The sequence below is a fragment of the Centroberyx affinis genome, unplaced genomic scaffold (assembly GCF_046629955.1).
Source record: "Centroberyx affinis isolate AG114_WGS23_722 - 3 ecotype Tasmania unplaced genomic scaffold, CSIRO-AGI_Caff_v1 ptg002107l_1, whole genome shotgun sequence".
Classification (NCBI taxonomy): domain Eukaryota; kingdom Metazoa; phylum Chordata; class Actinopteri; order Beryciformes; family Berycidae; genus Centroberyx; species Centroberyx affinis.
This window is the reverse complement of record NW_027280432.1, coordinates 274,888-297,165: the sequence shown is the minus strand read 5'-3', so window position 1 is coordinate 297,165 and position 22,278 is coordinate 274,888. Positions and strand designations below refer to the sequence as shown.

At 41.0% G+C, this 22,278-nt stretch overlaps 1 protein-coding gene across 1 annotated transcript; it reads right to left on the bottom strand.

Moving 5' to 3' along the window:
• Positions 1 to 1,032: 1,032 nt before the first annotated feature.
• On the bottom strand, positions 1,033 to 11,286 carry LOC139654556 (sodium- and chloride-dependent GABA transporter 2-like). Its single transcript, XM_071531663.1, has 14 exons — positions 11,100 to 11,286; positions 10,823 to 10,957; positions 9,956 to 10,096; positions 9,420 to 9,507; positions 8,963 to 9,095; positions 6,222 to 6,356; positions 5,566 to 5,669; positions 5,125 to 5,249; positions 4,127 to 4,239; positions 3,504 to 3,641; positions 3,103 to 3,205; positions 2,688 to 2,788; positions 1,783 to 1,953; positions 1,033 to 1,173 (listed from the first exon to the last, which is right to left on the bottom strand). Exons 1-14 carry the CDS (start codon positions 11,284 to 11,286, stop codon positions 1,033 to 1,035), a joined length of 1,815 nt encoding a protein of 604 aa, XP_071387764.1.
• Between the last annotated feature and the right edge of the window lie 10,992 nt (positions 11,287 to 22,278).

Sequence of the window (22,278 nt, the reverse complement as noted above, 5' to 3'; positions counted from 1 at the left end):
AAAATATGGGTTTACAATCCTGTTGATAAATTTACAGAACTGACTTTGGGTTTTCAAATGAGTTTTTTTTTTACAACTGAACCATTTCACAATCTTGGGTTTACATACGATTTGTTTTGGGGGAAATACAACTCTGTAAAAACCCAACTTTTACAACATTTTCAAAGAATCACTTGCAAACATGATATTTTTGGAGTGCAACTATACATAAAGATACATAACAGGACATATTCATAATTTTACATGTGGCAGAGTAGAAATGGAGGAATGTCTTTGTTTTGTAGGCACTAGTCACTGAGCAAAAATACCCGTCGATCATCGATCAGCTCGGTTCGTTCTGTGGCCAATAAAGGAACGTAGCAGTTAGTGGAGCTGCTGCATCTCCACGTGTGAATTACTGAGAACTGGTTGGGGAGAGAGGATGCTCCCTGCTGTTACTGACTTAATACTTTGTGTCCTTAATCAAACTTTACTGTACAATGATAGACTCAAATACCACACACACCTGGTGACACACACACACACACACACACACAGGCGTGCACCAACAATGATCCAAACAACATATTCAACTGTGAGCAAAGTACATGTCACTTCCAGCTCATTCAATATGTCTATCGACTAAATATGTCTAAATGGCATATGGTATTGCCACAGTTTTGCAGTAATGTGCATACTTATTTTATGCCAAGGTACCAGTCTTGCTTGCTTGGCATAAAAACAATCACTATGTTCAGAATATATACTGTCAATCACAATATAAAAACAAGTGAGTCTAACATATGCAAGCTATAAAAAGGTTTTCAGGATTGATTTACATTTTGTGAATCTTGGCATAGGCCAAGCTCCCCTTCAGGAGCAACAAACAAAATCTCCATCTTTACCAAATGATGACGCATTTTCATCCTAACTGCGAGATAATATCAGGAAGAAAAAGTAAAAACCCAGAGCCAGAGAGAAAGGATGCTGTAATGACCTCTGTACTGAGCCACAGACTAATGTACATTTCTCAATCCAAAAGCCTCTCTGTGTTCACTGAGTGAGCTTCTCTGCCCCGGTGTGGGATAGAGGTTTGACTTCAGTGTGGGCAGCGGTGCCATTGGATGCCTGTGCAGGAGGACATTTCAGTTCCATGGGAAGGTCGTCCACAGGAGAGCACAGCAGCAGGAATCGCTGGGGAGAGAGACGAGTAAAGTAGAATTCAGCAGGTAGGTGAGAGGAAGGTGAAAATAAACATTTTGCAGTACAGCCTGGCCAACAAGTAGTCATTTCCATGGAAAAAGGACATGACTCTTCATGTAGACAAATGAAAGCTCTACAATGTGAAGAAGTAAAAGAGCAAACTATCTTTCACCAATAGGGGTGGCTAAGTGACCGCACCAGAAAATACCTGAGAATGTGTCTTCTGACAATTTGTGTACAACCTAGACAACTGGAAGCTGATAATTTCCCAATAATGTAATGTAAAACCTGTGATGTAAAAGGGGCATGGCTTCCTACAAATCTTAATGCAAGCAATCCATGTAATCCTATGGGTGTTTCTTACAAAACTGTTCTTGTGAAAAACAAAAGAAGTTCTGAGAAAACCTAATGCAGTATATTGAGAAATCTTTGACAAAGCACAGGAAAGGAAAGAGTAGCACAAAATGATCACAGTATATCTGCGGGGATGTTGATCAACCACCGACACACACACTCACAAACACACAACTTTAAAAAGAGAGAAAAACAAATCCAACACATTAGAGAGAAAACATGGTTTTTGACTATGATCATGCTCACCTGTCGAAGCGTGCCTTTGCCTTTCGCCATTTTACACACCACAAACAGAGGGATGAGGGAGAGGGAGACGGTGGCTATGAACCAGCCGATGATGTTCGCCCAGGCTGGATAAACGTAACTGTTACTGAACTTCAGCGGGGAATGTTTGATGATGGAGAAGATGAATGTTCCCTGTGATGTGGGGAGAGAAAGTGGATATGTGTTACTAACATTATTAGCCAAAGTTATCTATCTATCTATCTATCTATCTATCTATCTATCTATCTATCTACCTATCTATGAAAATCTATCTGAAAAGCTCCCATACATTCTTCCTCTCCATAAAATACAGTACATCCTTAAAAAGGTGATGTAGACGATGAATCGGTCAAGTGGTGGGTTTAGAATTTCCTTTTGCTGTTTCACTTCACAGAATCAATATTGAACAATGTCTTAAAGACTTTACTCTAACCATATAAGCATTGGGAGGGATGATATATCTTTACAGATGTATTAGTCTCTAAGTCACACTAATGGGCTGCAGATTCACTCATGCTGTGCTTATATATGAGCTTGTAAAGAGAGGAGTTGAGGCTGGGAGTTCATGGGTAGGGAGGCAAGGGGGGTGGGGGGGACGAGTGCTATAGGATTAAGTCAATACAATAAATCCGCTGTGTGTGTGTGTGTGTGTGTGTGTGTGTGTGTGTGTGCACAGCTGTGTGTGTTATGGCCTGAGTATGTGTGCATATGCAAATAACTCTCACTGAGTACAGTGACTGTGCGTTTCTCTTAAGAATGGACACATTATACAGAATCTCAGGCTAATCAGTGTGCATCATTGAATGGAAAGAGAGACAAATAGTGAGAGAGATATATACACACAGAGGAAGAAAAAAAACAAATTAAATGAATGGCTGAACCCTTACAAAGCAGACGAAGGGAGTGATGTAGAGCCAACAGTACTTCATTACTGGGTACGGACGGTAGCCAATCATGTCTGTGATGTTGCCGTAGAAACGCTCAGCACCTGGCAAGGGCAAGGGAAAGGTATGTGAAAGGTCAATTCTGGGTCGGTCCCACTGTTTACATGCACCCTTATATCCCAAACACACATATCCCTGCCCATTTAAGGAGACTTGGTCTAAAATAGACTGGGTTACTGGGTTAAAGGTATAGTTCATCCCAAAATGAAAATTAAGGTGTATACATGCCTCATGGTTTGTGGTAAAGTATCTTATGTATCCCATTCCGGTTTCTCATAATCTCTATAAGAGCTTTATCTGGGTTATTGTAAACAGGATAAGGTATATTGACATGGTGGGTTATACTGTGTATACTGACCGTAGACCCATGCGATGCTGACAGACTGGCAGAGAGAGAGGAGGAGCAGAGTGGTGCCACTGCAAACATGATGATCCAACAACTGGAGCAGGTACATCCCTCCCTAACATCAACAACAATCAATATCAACAATGACAACAATAACAATCATTAACATCAACAATGATAACATAAATGTCAGTAAACGCATCAACAACAAAAGTTTCCTCACCAAAGATCTTTGTTTAAAACAAAACAAAAAGATCTCACAACCTGCACTTTTAACTATTATCTTATTATCTAGTATAGTAACATTACAGTGTATATGGAAAATGGTAAATGTGTATATTTCAAAATGTACACAGAACATTGTGGAAGTGTTTTTGTAACTGTATGTGTCGCTCCATGTGTACTGCACCAACCTCGGTGACCAGGGAGAAGCCCAGTAAACAACACACAGTGCAGATGGCCAGCAGAAGCAGCTCTCGCCTGAAGCCTCGGCGCAGGTAAGTGGGGAACAGATCAACCACTGAGGTCATCAGACACTCCAGACCGACAAACTGGAAGGAAATGAAGGGAGGGAGGAGAGTCATTTCCCTGTAAATCCATCTGCATGGGATGTCTCCAGTCAAGTTATGTTAATAATGTTAATTTTAAACTTAGAAAATTTCATGATTTCTCTACTGATCTCTAAAGGATCCCCTCCATCTCTCTCCTTAGCTCTTAGTCTATTTCTTTTCCTAGCACTTTGCTCTTATATGATTGTTCTCTAAACAGGAATATCAAGGACTTCCTTTGCACTCCCTCTTTTGGTTGCTTGTTATTTCGGTGATCTAGGAATTGAAGCTTATTCTAGTGTTGCGCACAACGTAATTTGCTCTGGACAGAATGTCTAAAATCTAAAAATATTAAAATGTATAAGGGTGTCTCCTTGATGTGTAATCCTGGAAGACTAGCTTAATGGGGATGCAGATAAAAATATGTTGATTTAGTCATTAACCATTCATTCAATCATTCATTCATTTGAGAGAGGTTGTGTGGTTACCTGACTGTCCAAGCCCAGCAGAATGATCATGATGAAGAAACACACCGACCAGACCTGAGGCATGGGCATCATGGCCACCGCACGTGGGTAAACAATGAACGCCAGCCCTGGACCTGCGCACACACACACACACACACACACACAATCACACATACACAACACATTCATGCACAGAGAGGGAAAGGGAGAGAGATAAAGAGGTTTAAAACAAAGACTTCTTTTAAAAAAACATTATTTTAAAACGTTAAACATTACATTGCAACACTATCAAAGCATATGCTATTGTATTCCAGGAAGGAAAATACTAGCCAGTACTAGTCTGCATGCAATGTTGTCAGCAGGCATGGTAGAGTAACAGGATGCAACCTAGTGACTCTCAAACTTAAACAAAAATCACAATTTACCAACATACTAAAAAAACAACACGTGCGCGCACACACACACACACACACACACACACACACACACACACACACACACACACACTCTACACGTACACTCACTTTCCTGTTTCAGAAAAGTGTTGAGGAGAGTGTGTATTTTCCATTAGCTTGAAAGAGATTTATATAATAATAATTTATATAATGATAAGAGCTAGCTCTTCATAATACTTTCTGCTATAAACATCAAACAGTCAAGCAACACTGAGAGAGCAACAAGAACGATTTTTACTGTCCCATCGCACACAGTGATCATAATATCAGCAGGGAGTTGACCGGGTTATTGATCGATACCAATGACTCAACGATTTCTTTGCCAGGTTGCTGAGATTTCTGGCTTTCAAAACCCACTGCTCAGCCCAAAGTCTGTTTTGGAGCAAAAACTCCCCGCCCCTCCTCATCAATGGAGGACGGTGCCGCAAATGAGCAACCGGCAAGACAGTCTCAAGGCAAAAAAACCTGTTGTGAACCTGTTGATGTTGTTGCAATTCCTACTGGTCATGGTTCACTCTAACGCTTCCTGTATAATTAATAGAACAAAAATTAGTCAATACTTGCCTGACTCTGCCACCTCAGCAATATCCACTCCTTGTTCGTAGGTCATAAAACCCAAAACAGAGAAAATGGCAAAGCCCGACACAATGCTGGTAGCGCTGTTCAGCAGGCAGAGGTAGAAACAATCCCTGAAAGGAAAAGGGAGACGTTTAAATTAATGCAACTCTATAAAAGTTTAAGTAAGTGAGTAAGCAGTGGATGCTCATCATAGAATTATGAATTGTTTTTGATCTACTCGAGACTCAAATTTTTCTTTTTAGACTTTTTTTTTTTTTCAAATTTCCTTAAAAGCGGTCAAAAGTATTCACACCCAAAAATAGTGGAGCTGAAGCTGCAGAGAGATTATGGAAAAGACCAAAAATCTTAACACCGACATTTTCCTTTGCAGATTACACTCAGAAAAGCTGATCTGATTTTGATTTTGATTGATAAGACTAGGCTTACTTGTAGCAGTTGTTGTTGTAAGTGTTGTAGCTGCCGAGAGAGGTGAGGAACCCAAGGCTGATGGCATAAGAGAAGAAGATCTGAGTTCCAGCATCCATCCACACCTGAAAAGTGCAGATGAAAGGGTATGTGCATGCATGTGTGTGAGTGTGTGTGTGTGTATATGTGTAAAGGAAACATAGTAGCAAACTGGATACACACTCTGCTCGGTTTGGGGTCTGGTCTAGAGATTGGATATAGTCGTTTATTGGCAAACCAATTTCAAGTTTTTGAATTTTGATCAAAATGTCCTTCCTGAATTGATTGAATCTGAAGCACAAGCTCTTTGAATGTGAACTGAAGTGTCACTGGAGTTTCTGGTGTGACTGTAAACTGTAAAACTGGTGGTGAGTGGCGCCAACTGCAGGGAGGTCCAAAACAGGACCAAGATATTGGCAATACTCTAAGAAAGCATCGGCAGTTGCCATTTATTGTGCGTTAATGCCAGTTTTATTTGTTTGATACAGCAGATGTGGAACGGGTGCATCTGTGACAGCATATCTCTATAATGAATGCCACATACTCATGATGTGTCTCTTAAGTAAATGTGTATGTGTGTGTGTTTGCGTGTTTGCGTGTGTGAATATTCTATGTGTTTGTGGGTGTGAAGGACCTACCTGTGGATCTGAGAGGCGGGAGACATCAGGCCAGAGGTAGTAGATAATCCCATCTATTGCCCCCGGCAGAGTAACACCACGCACAAGCAAAACAAACAGCATAATGAAGGGGAAGGTAGCTGTGAAGTAGGCCGCCTGGAGGGAGAGAGGAGATCATACAGTACATGCTGTGAACTGTCACTTAGTCTATTGTTTTTTTTAATCCATTTTCTTCACTACATCTATAACATTGTGGATCCCAAAATATCAATGAGGACTCAGGACACCATAAGTAGCTTTCTTTTGCTTACACATAACAATGGGTCTTCTTCATATAGACTTTCTGACAGGTAACACACACACCTGGAGCCTAGAGCTCCCTCTACATACTATAAGTCTCAGGATAGTACAACATCTGTGATCCAGCAGTGATTCTACTCAGTAATGAACACATCAGGGGCATTTGAGGTATACGAGTCCACAGAACCTGTAGTCAGCTCTAATCTGAAGTAATGTATTGAGTCAGTCCTATAGGTCAACTGGCTTGGTCCAAGATGGCAACATAACAACAAAAACTAATGATGTATGGTCTACTGCCTGGTTTGTAACCATTACATTATTTAACTGAGAGGGTGAAATGTAAAAACTCAAATGCAATCTAACTAAATTTAAAACATTACAGCCGAGGTGATTGATTTCACACTGCCGTTAGGTTCATATTAGTGTTTATTGCGTCTGGCTTCTACTGCGAAAATTTGCCCTATCTGTAAGAACTTGGCTTCAAAGACACACTCATTTTCTGGTCCCTTGGTGTCCCATGAAAACATGACTCTGGAGGTTATGACTTTTTCATAATATAAGTAATAAAAAAATAAATAAATAAAAACATTGCCATAGTGTGCCTCTTGCTAGGCTACCCAACCTGTGACAGTGATATTTAATTGAACTTGCCTAATACATACCATTAGTCAGACATACTAACCCAACCAAATACATGCACACTTGGATAGACTTGACTGCTGTAAGAAGAAAGTGTTGAGGAAGAGATCCAAGCCTCTGGAAACAATACACGTATTGCAAAAGCAGAATAATTGTTCAATCCAAACGCTTCACCATTTCTTGGAGTGATTCCTGCAATGGTCCAGATGGTTCCAACATGCAGAAAAAACACAACTAGTCTTCCCAGGCAGGGGTCATCCCTATGTTCCCTCAGCCCTATGTTCCCTCATGAATTTTTTTCCCCATCTAAATTAGGCCCTATGTTCCCTCAGCCCCATGTTCCCTGAGCATCAGAGGGTTAGGGTTAGGGTTAGGGGGCAAAAGGGGCGAAAACATTACCTAAAACATTACATAGGGCTGAGGGAACATAGGGGCTGAGGGAACATTGACACGCTCCCACCAGGCAAATCTTTCCACCACCTATCTCAAAGGTAAATCAGTTAAAAGACTACCTCAGCACTGCAGACTGGGAGGCCTTCAGGTGTATGAGTAATAGTTCTGACACCTACACGGACACTGGCTACGTTTTCATGCTCTAGACATGCACCTTTGATACTGTGCGATTGACTGTCCATGTTGACATGAATAAACCCTTTCGCAGAATATTCCTGTCCACAGATAAAATGGTCCGTCAGCAAAAAAAAAACTGTATGAAAAGGTGAAGCTGCCAGCCACCCTCTCTCTCACCGACAATATTTGTTACTAACAGTTCCCTATTGGCTACATAGATATGGCTTCACTACAAACTTTTTTTTTACTGGCATTGTATTCATGTTACACCATCTAGTTGGTTTACACCTCATTAAAGTTATCATCTGATCTAGATAAAAAAAAAACCAATATTGTGATCTTGGTATTATAAGATTCTATCTTGGCGGAGTGCAGTTCTGAGATATTGAGCATCAAAAATTTGACATCCCATCTGGCAAAAAAGTACTATCTGTCTTTTTAAACATTTAACCTCAACGGTTCTTCTTTAAAAAAGTAACATTCAAAGATCATGAATGACCAAAAATGATCTTTGCTTTATTGACAATTTGCCACTATTATTCAGTCAAAATCAGTTAAAGGTATGGTTCCAATCCTGATATGCTGGTTATCACTGAAACATGGTTAAAACGAGCATTTCTGACACTGGTATCCACCCGTCTGCTTAGTATCTGTTCCACCAAGATAGATCATCTGAAGGTGGTGGGGTAGCAATCTCTGCAAAGGATCATCTACAGTGCTGTTTTGTCCAAATCAGTTCCCAAATAATTAGATTTACCGGTTATTACTACTTTCACATAACTCCTGTGTAATGGTTTCTGGGCTCTCACAGCCCTAAGCTGTCTCCTGGCCCTTTACACCTAATATCAGTTTAGACCCTCAATCAGATAAAAGGACAATCAACAAGGCATTTTATATCACTTTCTTTCTCATGTTTCCAGTTCATGACATTATGTATTTGTTTGTCTGAAAGGTAAGATGGTAAGGAACACATATCTGCAAAAAAGTGCATATGGACCAAATAGCCTACTGTGTTTCTGATGTGAAATGGTTCTCTTCTCAAGGCAACAAAAAGCCTCAGGTCTTGTTATCGGGTTATATTGTTATATATGTATTTTTCAAAACAAAATATCAGATTAATCAAGTGAGAGGAAATAGCCTAGATAACTGGAAATTACTTAAAGTATGTTGTTGAAAATGTAACTGTTTCACATATTCAATAGGTTTTGGGCCAGCATTTCACAAAAGTAGGTATGAATGTTTCATCCGCTCACCTTCCCTGTGGACTTGATGCCCTTCCAGACGCAAAAGTAGCAGATGACCCAGGTGAGGATGAGGCACATGGCCAGCTCCCACCTCACGCTGCCCACCTCCTCGATGCCACCCGAGATGTTCAAGACCCGGCGCCTGGAAAGAGAAGACAGGTGGAGGTGAGATGGAGAAGGAAGGGGGGTGGAAAAAGATAGGGAGAGGGGAAAAAAAGTGAATGGCAGGCAGGGGAAAGGGAGGGTAAGAGAGATGTAGGGAGGGAGGAAAGGAAGGTGTCAGAGAAAGGATGAACAAAGTGAAAGAAATCAGAGTCAGGTGAAATAGGAGTGAGTAGAGATGGGAGTGTGATGGAGGAGAGGATGCGGAGTGAGAGGGAGAGTTGAGAAGAGAGAATGGGCAGAACGAGGTTGAAAGAAAGAGTTTGTGTGCAGTAGAGCATTCTGTGAGTAAAGTGCTGCTTACTGCCAGAACTCCACAACGGGAAGAGTTGCGTTCACTCTGGATGCCATGCTGACACTCACATTGTCATTGCTGAAGTCCATGCATGAGTCTGGTGCAAAAAAGTTCAAAGTACTACTGTTAGTATTTCATATTGTTTCAAACCTTGGAAAGAAATTTGTAATATGACATTTTACATCTATCACAGATAAATGAACATGTGAATGACCCCTAAGGGTTTGATTGTTATACAAAACATTTAATTAAGCTCCATAACAGCAGACCCTATCCTATCATGGTCCTAAACAAAACTGCTTTGATATTGCCATCAAATCAGAGATTGTTGTTGTTGAGAGTTTTAATATAGAGAATAGATCATATTTCAGTGGGATATTATTGGGAGAAATGATCAAATCCCTCCTTACTAGACCAAAAAAGAAGTTCTCCGTGCCAGAGAAGCCCAACCCCAAAACTCCCTTCAATTAATATCTCATTACCAATAACGTTACTGTATAAATGCGCCTCCCAGCCCCTCCCCACTCGCTGCAGGACCAGCCTACCTGTGTTCCAGTAGTGTCCACATTTGGCCCAGGGCAAATCGGCGCTGAATGAGGAGAATAAATAAAAGAAAGCCCACGCCAGGATGACAATGTAGGAGGTGGCGCTGAACGCTATGATCAAGTGACTGGCATAGCCCATGCCTGGAAACAAGAACAATATAACATGTATGTAGAATGTGTGGACGATGCATAGATAGAAAAGCGTTTTTACTCGTCAAACAGTTAATCTGAATTTCTTCTGTTATACAAAAAAATGTTTTAGTGCTGCACTCCTCGCTCTGCACTGTATCTGTGAGCGTGTTATCTGACTCAACAATGTCAAATATCAAGAGCTTTTTTTGGTCATGCATTGAGGGTTATTCGCCAATGCATAGTCATGCGTAAAAAGCGTGCCAATTAATTCACATTCATAACAAATCACAGATGTCAGTAATAAATGATCATTTAAAACTTCCACATTATGCTTTGATAAAAACAAAGTACAAAGTATACGCATTTGCAGACCAGTGTCCGGAGGGTGTCTCAGTCCGGTCGACTGACAAGCTGCTCAGTTACGGCCATGGACGCAAAGGGGAGACTTCGTGCGTAATTACGCGCGTCGCCTACATGGCATATCTATAAATCCAGCTGGATATATGAGAAATATATAAAATACATTTTCCTGAACAGACATTTGCAAAGGAAATTGCGGCGTGATACATGTGTTGCCTGCGGTACAATCCTTCCCCCTGCGCCAATTAAAAGTTACATCCAAAAAGTCTGCTGTCTATCACGCTCCACGTGATTGTTTTACAACCTCTGTTGATGATTGCATATTAACAGAACCAGAAAAGGACCAGAAATACAGAAAAAGTCTTTTTTTTCTACCTTCGAACAGTGGACAAATCCTCCTCCAGCATGTGATCCCCCCCTGGCTGGTGTACTGTCCTAAGGCAGTCTCAAGGAAGAATAAGGGGATTCCGCAGGTCATCATGAACAAGATGTATGGGATGAAGAAAACACCTGCAAGACGAGAGGAGCTTTACTTCTAAATAGCTCCCAGAATAAGGACAGTGCCCGGGAATATTTCTAATTTTCCCTCACAACTCCAGTCCCCTTTTGGAAACCATTTAGCGTGAAAACTGAAGCCAAAACTTAACCTCACCTCCGCCGTTTTTGTAGCATAGGTAAGGGAACCTCCATACGTTTCCAGGTCCGATGATTGCCCCCATCACAGTCAGGATGAACTCGGCTTTATTCCCCCAGTTCCCCCGTCCCTCCAACTCTTTATGCTTCTTTGGGTATCCATTTGGCAAGGAAACGGTGTAGGAGTTATTCTTTCCGTTGACCATTTTTTTCTTTTTCTTAAATCACTACTATGCTTCCTGAAAAAACGTGGGCAGTGAAAACAAATTTCACCTGAAGCCACTCAAAATTTGTGTACCAAAATCCTCACAATCTACAAAATGTGGTTCAATGGCAGCCTGGAGAAAAATAGTGGTATATAATATGAAGTTGTAAATGTCCTGCTGAAGTGGGCTTGTGTCTAGATCTGTGGGTGGTGCTGACTGTAGTCTCGCATAGCCAAACCTATCTCCACACTTCGTTTTATGTTGACTGAAACAGTGGCATTTAAGTCATACCTCTTGTGTGTGTGTGTGTGTGTGTGTGTGTGTGTGTGTGTGTGTGTGTGCGTGTGTGTGTGTGTGTGTGAGGGGGGGGGGGGGGGGGGGGTTAATAGCTACAGAGTGTGTGTGAGAGGGTGGAACAGATCAACCATCCCAATGCAAAACAGCCTTTCTGGCTAAATTTAGAGGTTCAGGCTCTGGGTAACAAATAAACACCAGACAAACCTTTTCACCACTTGGTAAATACAGGGAACTGAACTCTCTGCAGGCTTTTCTTGGCATTTCTTGCTGTGAAAAGCTATGTATATGCATATGAACAAATATATGGTGCAGTTCTTTTCAGACTTGAATATTCACAATAAGAAGTTGTGCTAGGCTATACCTCTGTTAATTAACTATAGACTTTCACTGTTGCCACTTGTTTGATTTAACCCTCCTATTATGTTTGGGGTCAATGACCCCATTCAACATTTAATGTATCTAAAAACATGATTAACATTATTTTTTCAGCTTGATACTTGATGGCTTTTCCTAATTTAATAAAATGGACGAACTGCTGCTGCTGGTAAGGACAAATAGAGACTTTTCTCTTTCTTCTGTTTTGTGCTTGACAGAATCGTGGCTGACTGAAGCTATACCGGACTCTGCTGTACAACTGCCATATGCCAGGCTTCCAACTTTTCCAAGCTGACCTGCACTCTTGTTCAAGGCCAAAGGTGGAGGAATCACTTTTTATATAAACACTTTTTATATAAACGTGTAACGATGTGACAACGCTACTGCAGTTTTGCTCTCCTGACCTGGAGTCATTCTTCATAAACTGTAAACCGTTCTACTCCCCCCGGGAATTCATCTCCTTCATTCTAGTCGGTGTTTACATCCCCCCACAAGCTGACGTGTGTGAGAGACAGCATCAACTTGCTGACCAGATACCGAGTGTGGAGAGAGGCAACCCGGACTCCTTGGTTATTGTCCTTTACCTTATCCCTGCATACAGGCAGAAACTGAAACTTTCTAAACCTGTGGTGAAAACATCAAAGCAGAGAAGCAGGGAAGCAGTGGAGGAGCTGTGTGAATGCTTGGATTGCAAACCACGGTTTACAGCTAAACTCAGACAGTTGCTCCTGGAGAAGGCTTTTAAGAGTGGAGACAGACACAAGCTCAAACTGGGTAAATACTCATTTGGCAAGGAGGTGAGGGAGGCCAAACAACAGTACTCAAAGACAATAGAACAACAGTTCTCAAACAACGACTCCTCATCAGTCTGGAAAGGGCTACAGGATATTACAAATTACCAGGCCAAATACCCTCACCCTATGAATAATCTACGGCTGGCCAACAACCTGAATGGGTTTTAATGTAGATTCGACAGTTAAGCAGCACCCCAAGCGCTACAACCAAACCCCCACCCCCCTCCCCCAGCTCTCCAGTGTGAATACTCCTCACTCACATGAACCAGACAGCTCTTCCCCTCCTGACTATCTGTCTCTCTCTCTACCTGTGAGAGTGAGGTAAACAGGCTGTTCAAGAGACTGAATCCCCCCAAGGCATCTGGACCTGACTCTGTCTCTCCCTCTACACTGAAGCACTGCACAGACCAGCTGTCTCTGTTATTCACAGACATATACAACACCTCATTAGAAGAATGCATGCTTTAAAGCATCCCGAGAAAAGTGCCCAAAAAGCCAAGAATCACAGGCCTTAATGACAACAGACCCGTCTCCCTGACCTTTGTGGTAATGAAGACCTTTGAACGCCTCATGCTAACCTACCTCAAGACCATCACCAACCCTGCTCTAGACCCACTACAGTTTGCCTACAGCGCCAACTGGTCTGTAGATGATGCTGTCAGTATGGCACTGCACTGTATATTGGAGCAAACCCGTGCCCTCCAATTTGATATGTATCCATCAACACTCAAAATCCGTTTCACGCCCTGTCAAAACTTCAAAATTAGCTTTACTAAATGTTAGGTCACTAAGAAACAAATTATTTTTAGTTAATGATCTTATTGTTAATTTTAAACTTGATGTCATGTTTTAATGGAAACTTGGTTAGATGAAAATAGCAATGCAACACTTATTGAAGCATGTCCTCCAAATTACAACTTCTATCAGTCAGTTAGACAGGGCAGATGAGGGGGTGGAATAGCTGCTTTCTACTCAGATCAGTTTAACTGTACAAAGGTTGACCTAGGAGAGTTTTCGTCTTTTGAATATCTGGCCTTTGTCCTCAAGGCTGAAGCTCCAGTACTTATTTTAACACTCTATCGGCCACCTAGGCAACTATCATTTTTTCTCCCAGAATTCTCTGAATTGGCATCACCTATTATCACCAGATATGATAGAACAATTTTGAATGGTGATCTAAACATTCACATAAATAATATGTCTGATTCGAAGGCTATGGAATTCATCAACCTACTGAATCCTGCCCCTGTCTCTGACATTGTAAGTTCCCCCGTCCCTCCAACTCTTTATGCAACTATCAGGGCTAGTATTGCTTCAGGTGCTGGTGATCTCAATAATCAACCTTGTAAAAGGCAAACATCCATGAGGGCATTTAGTAGTATTTGTGTTGCAGAACTTTATAAGTTTGTAATAGAGAGTAAATCTTCCACCTGCTCTCTTGACCCTGTCCCTACTACTACATTTTTTAAGGTTTTCAATAGTGTTTCAAACTCTGCTCTGAAAATCATTAACACATCACTTGAGACTGGGGGATTTTCCTGATGCTTTTAAAACCGCTGTTGTGAAACCGCTGTTGAAGAAATCACATTTGGACTGTGGGGTCCTAAGTAACTACAGGCCCATATCAAACCTTCCTTTTTTAACCCTTGTGTGGTGTTCATGTTTTTGTTATTCACCCAATGTTCGCGGGTCTGGTGGACCCACAACATTATTGGGTTTTTAAAACAATACAGCCATAAAAATTTATGTAAAAATAGGGTCAATCTCATCCTCTTCTTCCAACTCACTGTCAGACAATGTCAGAATTTACAGAGACATGATCCTCATATTTGGAAAATTCTTCATCTTCCAAAGTGGAAGATGCTCCACACTAGCTTCTCTCTCTGCAACCATGATTTCTAAGAGCAGAGATTATTTTTGCCATACTGATCGATTGTGGTACGGAGCCACATACACACAAAGCTATTTATCTGTTGTGTGTCTCCCCCAATTTGCACCTGGCTGGGGTAGAGTGTGGGAAAATACTGAATGTTTACAGTGTTTAAAAATAACATTGTGCAGGTTCCCGCAACATTTTTTGTAGTTTCACACACTACAGAGGGTAAGGAGTGCAGGAAAAGTGGGAGCAGAAAGCTTCTTGGTGCTATGTTGAAACAGCAGGCCCAAGACAGAGTGAAGGCACACAGCAAACCCTTTTGTTTCATTTTTACTTGTTTTCACCGACACACACACTTTTTCCACACTTTTATTACCCCACGTATGTAATATAAATGTGTAGGGGGGTGCACAGTGTGCACTCAATGCAAATGTGTTCTTTTACACGTTCTTCACAGAAAATCAACCAAGGCCAATGAGTCTGAAAAAATATTTTTCTTTTAGTGGCTAAACATTGAAATCGGGTCCCACAGACCTGACTAATTAACAACTTTTTAAACAAAGACAACATTCTGGAGAAGTTTCAGTCAGGTTTCAGAGCCACAGCACAGAAACTGCTCTCACCAAAATAGTCAATGATTTGACACTCAGCACTAATGCCAACATTTGACACCATCGACCACAATATTCTCATAGATCGTCACAAGGACTGGGTTGGTCTCCCTGAATGTGTCCTAAACTGGTTCAGAACTTTTTCATCTGTCTTGGAAATCATGTATCAGAGAAACATGATCTACCTTCTGGTGTTGCACAAGGAAACTGTCTTGGTCCCCTGTTTTTCTCACTGTACACTTCCACTAGGTGATATTATCATAGAACATAATGTCAATTTCCATAGCTATGCTGATGATACACAACTATACATTTCTATAGAGCCAAATCATGCAGCTGCCTTAAGCTTCCTCACTACTTTTCTATTGGCTATCAATGATTGGATGAGTACAAATTTCTTAAAACTAAATGAAGATAAGACAGAAATCCTTTTGGTCAGCCCCTGAAGCCAAAAGGGAACAAGTCTCTACAAGACTTGGGAACCTGAATCCCTCAATCAAATCAGAAGTAACAAGCCTGGGTTTTATCTTAGATTCTGATCTAAGTTTTAAATATATAAACAAGGTGACCAGAACAGCATTCTTTCAACTTAGAAATATTGCCAAGGTGTGGCCCTTCATGACCCAGAAAGATGCCGAAAAGCTAACTTGCGCGTTTGTTACAAGTAGACTGGACTACTGCAACGCCCTTTTTACCAGCCTCCCTAAAAAGTCTATTGAGAGGCTTCAGCATATCCAGGACTCTGCAGCTAGACTTTTGACAAAAACAAAGAAGCGAGAGCATCACTCTGGTTTTAGCTGCATTGCACTGGCTCCCAGTGTCCTTTAGAATTTATTTTAAAGTTCTTTTACTTGTATGCAAAGCTCTTAATGGCTTAGGACCGGCCTACATTACAGAATCCCTGCTGTTCTACATTTCATCAAGAGCCCTCAGGTGTTCTACTGCTGTTTTTTTAGAAAGACAAAACCCCACCCCAGATTGGGGATGCAGCCTTTTACTGTGGAACACCCTGCCAAAGAATATTAGAGAGGTGGGCTCTGTAAGCATTTTCAAATGACTGCTGAAAACGTATCTTTTCAGCTTAGCTTTTAATTAGCCTTCATTTTAACTGTTTAAATTGTGTTCTTTTATCTTTCTAGTTTACTTGATTTGATTCTTTTATTGTTTTATCTCATCTGAAGATTTACTTTTTATTGGTGTTTTTTTCATTATTGACTAAGCGCTATGTGTTATTTGCTGATGTTCTGAAGTGTAAACTTGGGCAACACTTTCAATTGCAATCATTTTTTGTAGGTTTAAATTGCTGGGGTCAATTTGACCCCAAACATAAAAGATGTCTGTTAATTTTAACATAAAGGACGGTTAATTAAAATTATGCTATCATGTTGCAGATACAAAAACAAATACTTCACAAGGTAGCACACTTTGTTTTCCTACTTGATTTCTGAATGGCAATATCTAGTTAATCACTTCCAGTGAAACAAAACTGCCCAAGGCTTTGAAAGCACCTTGAACCACCGTTACACTTCAACTTTCTGCCAGGTCCAAATTACATCTTTGCTGAAGACAGAAATCATTGCAACACTGGTTGACTGTTTCCCATCAGCTTGCCTATTTAGTTTATTTTAAGTCTTTTCGTCCAACTCTGCTGGACCTTATGCTTGAAAGCGAGAGTCATGTCACATCCATGAACAGCCATTCTCATATATATTTTATTCAATACTCACCCAAACTCAGTTTATCCACCTTTTCATTTGCAGAATATAGTTAACCCACCTTTTTTTTAAGGTTGAGATATACCTTACTGACAGCAGCATCAAACTTCAGATATGGTTCAGCAAAGTCCTATCCAGTGGAGCCTGAGCTGATCCAGGTACACTCCCATTGCCACTGAAAGGGTTTGACAATTACCCACAATTCTGAGACCAACCACGGGGTGGCACTTAATTCTCATTTTATCTCGTTTCATTTGCATTGAAGCATCCATACAGCTCACTGCAACCCATAACCCCTCTGCCATTGACAAAAATACATGTTAACAATTCAGATTGACCCCCCACTCCCAGATCAACTTTTCTTTTGGAACCAATGTGAAAGTGTATCTGCTGATACACATTTCCCGTCCCGTGACCCCCGAAATATCCCGAGAAAAAATCCCATGATCCGAGTTCCGAGGGTTTTATAATGCTATAGCGCCAATAAATTGGCCTACATTTTATGTTTCAAAGCCTAGTCACTCGTTATGTCAAGGGTGACAAAAATTTCCAAAAGGGGAAAAATATGAGACATTAAACATTCATTAAACACTAAAATCACATCTAAAAGACGTCTATCAACGTCAATATCTATATATTAAATAATTGGCTAGATGACCTCCAGTTGGTGATCATAAAGCAAACAAACACCAATAACAACAATCAATCATACTGTCAGAAAAAGAATTGCTTTTATTACTTATTTGCCATAAAGACTAATTAAATGAATCTTTAATTAATATTTAAACAAAATCTTCAAATAAAACGATTTAGCTGGGTTTCACATCCCATATCATAGTTGGTAACAATGTAACAGTAGTCTGGCCTATCCTCCAGACTGGATTTTCTTCTAGCCCTTCAAAAGCAGTGATGCGAGTAAAATACCATACAGTAGGAAGGGAAGGGTATTTCCCATGTCCCAGGCATGGTGTTTTGTACACAGAATATGCTAGAAATTGGCTAAACGGCATTTTGTAAGGAGATCGAAGCCCGCCGTGAAGCAGTTGGGCTTTTCTGGGGCTTTACTGGTGCTTTACTGGGGCTCTGCTGGAGGAGGAGCGGGGGACTGCGGCGGTACTGGAGCCGGCTGCGCTGGAAACCAGTGAGCTCATTCTGGCTGCATGGGGAGGAGGGCGGGGCTCCCAGCAGCATCACCCACCATCACTGCTTCATTGTACGAGCTGCTGATGCTGAGGTCCTAGCGGAGGAAAAAAAAAACATGCCATGGACACGGTTCTACACAGATTAGACCTGCATACATGGTGGCAATCGATTCCAAGGTAAGGCGATGCACGGGTTTTGTAACTGCTGGTTGTCGTGAGTGCTTTTTAATGTCGTCCGAACTGGGAGAACTGGGACTAGCGGGCCTGTTGGTTTGTGTCAGGTTGATCATCTCAGCGAGCGACATATTGTAGCACTGATTCGTGTTTCCTTTTCATTTCACCGCCGCTTTATTCAAACGCGTGAGGATGGCAACACTGAAACAATAGAAGCTGTCATCGTGTAAGATGATGTGAAGACAGAAAAGAGGTTTTCCACGGGCGTGTAGCATCGGCTAGCCTGCATGTCGGAAGTGGGAGATCTTGGCCTGTGCGCGTAACAAGCCCTTCAAAGATGACGAGGGTATTGCTTGTGTCCGCTCAGGGATTTTTTTTTTAATTATTGCGAGGGCCATTTTAAAAGATGGATGCACACGATGCGTTGACAGCAACTGTCTCTGTGTTGCTGTGACCTGTAGCCTTTCTAGTAAGCTTCCAGGTGTTGATGCATGTGCCTCGGGGAAAGACAGATGCGCATTGGCTTCTATATGGGATCATGTAATTACGCCTTTGTGGGATACAGGATGTTCACGCTTCACTGCTGGGCAAGGCCACTCTTCAATGCAGTGACAGGACACAACATGTTATTAGACATATTTTGAAAATGCTTTTTTGTAAGCCATATTGATGCCACAGTAAGCTGCTAGCCCACATTGCTGGTACAGGGCCTCCAGACTGAGCCACGGTATCCACAGCCTACATCTGCCCCGGGGTGTTACACTGGCCCAGTTAACACACTCCATCCCTGCTGGGAAGGCATTTGTCATAGTATTGTTTTAGGGTCAGCTCAGCTGTAGTGACAAATGAACAGTTTCTAGATTTAATGCCAAAAACGGGAGCCCTTCCAGACCACAACCCACACCAGAGGAGCAAAATGTCTCTTCACGAAGCCCAGAATGCCAAGAGAGAATCAAATATAAAGTAATAGGTGGAATAAAGTTTGATAAAATCCACATAGAAGTGAGCAGGAACGTGTAGTGCTCATTGTCACAGTAATAATGGAGTAACCTTCTCTGTAGATGCAGCCAGGCAGTATGATTCATCTACGGCCTTAATTGTTCTGCCTTTTGGTTAGAAGTGTCACACTGATGATAGGTCTACTGTACAGTGTCAGCCAGGATATTGATACAATTGTCCATTGATCAGTTTTGGAGGATTGACTAAAGACTGGTCTTTAAGTGATTGGCCTGCTGTGATACTCATATCCAAGTGTGAGAAGGTGAAAATAGGATATTCATTTAGCTACATTCTTTATCTAGTGGCCACTAAGCATTGTGTTACATTCCATTCCATCTATCATCCATCTATTGAGCACAGGAGCATTCTACCATCAATGAACAGTTCCATCTATTTGTTCACATACTACATTAAGCACTAAACTAGCTCTCAGTCATACTGCACAGCAACTTACTGCATTAGAAAAGACAATTAATGAAGGTTAGAACTTTTTGAATTTGAAAAATACTGTATATTGATGAATCAACATAAAGTTGGGATTGGACAGTCTCGTTATTTAAACTCTGTTGATCCATATCAGCACAAAAAATCCCAACCAGAACATTCCTACAGGCTTGGTATTGATAAAGGTTAATGGATGCTACTGTACTATTATTATGGATTGTGATTATATGTACTTGTATAAAATAATAGTATTTTCAGCTATCATTCTGTTAAACTCTGAATTGGGCCTCTATATAATTGCTCACCTTGGATTATGGCACAAGCGATATTAACATCATATCCTGTGTATTGATAAATGCTTTCAAAACATTATGTAATAATTTAAATCACATATAAGCAGCAGTGCAGTAGATATGAACCTGGACCATATTGAGTCACTTTTTGGCCTTATTTGCAGCATCCAGTACAGCTGTTCTCATACACTGGATGGTATTTTGACCTCAGGCTGATGGATTAGAAGTGATTTTTTTTGGCCGGAACTAAGAAGCAGACAAACATAATCCAAAAACAAGTAGGAGAGTGGTTCTTCACCCCAGCTCATATAATGACACTTTGGACAAGCTAACGTCACCACCACATCCCAGACTGATTAAACTTGAGTTGTTCTTTGGCATTGGTGGCAGAGTTGTTCCTTGGCGTTGGTCTGACTAATTGTCTGCCTAGCTGCTTGATTGCATAACCTGGATTAGAAAATCAGAAAAAGAGTCCAGAAACCTACGATTTTGTTTACTGTAAAGAAAACAACAACAACAACATAGATTAAGCAAACAGTGCCTGCTGGGTGAGCAGCAGTGACGAACACATGGACGTCAAATCAGTGATGGGACCGGTCTGTCTTGTCTAGCTCTGGTATTAGCGAACGATTGGATTCCTGCCCCACGTGTGGATGGGCAAAATGGTAAACTCTCGCTCTATTTTTGTTTTGTTGTTTTTTGTAATTTATATCGGAGAAGCTGAATTCCAGGGGTGATGCAGAAAGGGAAAATATACTGCCAAACGCTAATTCTGGGGTTCAAGCTCATATGGGAATGGTATGCTCATATAAGATTTTGACACTCACAGCAAATGTCATAGTAATAGGGTTATCTGTCCACTGAGATTGTGACAGGTACTAAATACAAGCATCCATATTAACTAGACTAAACATGCAAATTGCTACCATTTGACCCTACTTGGATAAATTTGCATGAAATATTATATGCATGCATCATGTAGAGTTTCTGGCAGGTATCATTGCGTAAACCCTCTCTGACTTATAAATTGTTATGTGACAGCCCATGCTCACATGCACAGATCACAACCAGATATACATTAAGAGATACCCAGCTCTTGGGCAGGTAGGCCAAAGTTCTTCTTCATCCAAATCATTGCTTTTAAGCACTTTGCCACCTTTATTTGTTGACATTAAAATTACTCTACACTGACTGACTCATAGTCTTTGATAAACATAAGTTTCATGATGATTGGAGTGTGTCCAGTATTAAGGGCTTGTGTACTTGTGTGCTTGGCTTTGACCTTGTAAGCAAAATATAGCAACTGTGACATACTTATGTTTTTTAAATCATAACAATGGCCATTTTTTACTATAGTTTCCTATAATTTTCCACCATCAATTGTGACCAAAATCTTGTCAGTTGCTTCAATATAGAGTTACTTGCGGCTTGCTTAGCTGGGTGCGCAGCTCTCCAATACAGTCCTGTACAGCCAATGGAAACTTGCAGAGTTCCCGAATGCGTGCATTAACATGAAACGGTGAACAGAACTTCTCTCAAGATGTAAAAGTTTATAGCCTGATATTTAGCGTTCTGATAGACGACTCAGGAGTCGTTTTCTTTGCGTGGAATTGAGTGGGGGTGAATGAGCCTGAGAGGTATGGCAAAAATGATTTTTAAAATATTGTTAATCGTGGTGCATTAGGGTTAGGGTTAATTTAATATTCAATATATCGCAATGCGAAAATGTGCCAATACGTATCGTGGGGCAGAAAAATTTATCGCGATATTAGCTACATTTTAGTCAGCTGTAGCAATCACAATGACATTTTTAAATTGTTGTTTACATTCTAGCAAGCCAATCCCATTGCTAGAAAGATTTGTGGCTAAATAAACATAATTCTGCACACTCAGAGTTTGTTGTTATTGAACTTTTATTTATTACATCGTATCGTAGTTGTATCGAATCATGAACCCCATATCGCATATAGAATCATATTGTACCATCCCTATGGTGTATGCATGTAAAGACAGTCAGAATGAACATTAAATGGATGGGAAACATTAAAGAAAATGAGAAAAAGAATCCGATCACACTGAAAAGGTGCTTTAAACCCATCAACCACCACTCATGTCTAGCTAGCTTTTACCATAAGTACTCAGTGCCATCAGTCAGAGCCACAGTTTCCACTCAGTCCAGTGGATTGGTAATCAGACCCTGCAGGCAGCAGAATACTGTATTTGTGTTTCTCTTGGCATGTCAGTAGAATCTGTCTGGAGAATCCGGCAGCAG

Excerpts from the sequence above, each read along its gene's own strand:
- LOC139654556 (XM_071531663.1), bottom strand. The coding sequence starts at position 11,286 with ATGGTCAACGGAAAGAATAACTCCTACACCGTTTCCTTGCCAAATGGA. Across the intron at positions 2,789-3,102 it reads CAGCATCGCATGGGTCTACG|GTGCTGAGCGTTTCTACGGC; the intron begins GTCAGTATACAC and ends TGCCCTTGCCAG. Across the intron at positions 1,174-1,782 it reads GCAAAGGCACGCTTCGACAG|CGATTCCTGCTGCTGTGCTC; the intron begins GTGAGCATGATC and ends CTCTCTCCCCAG.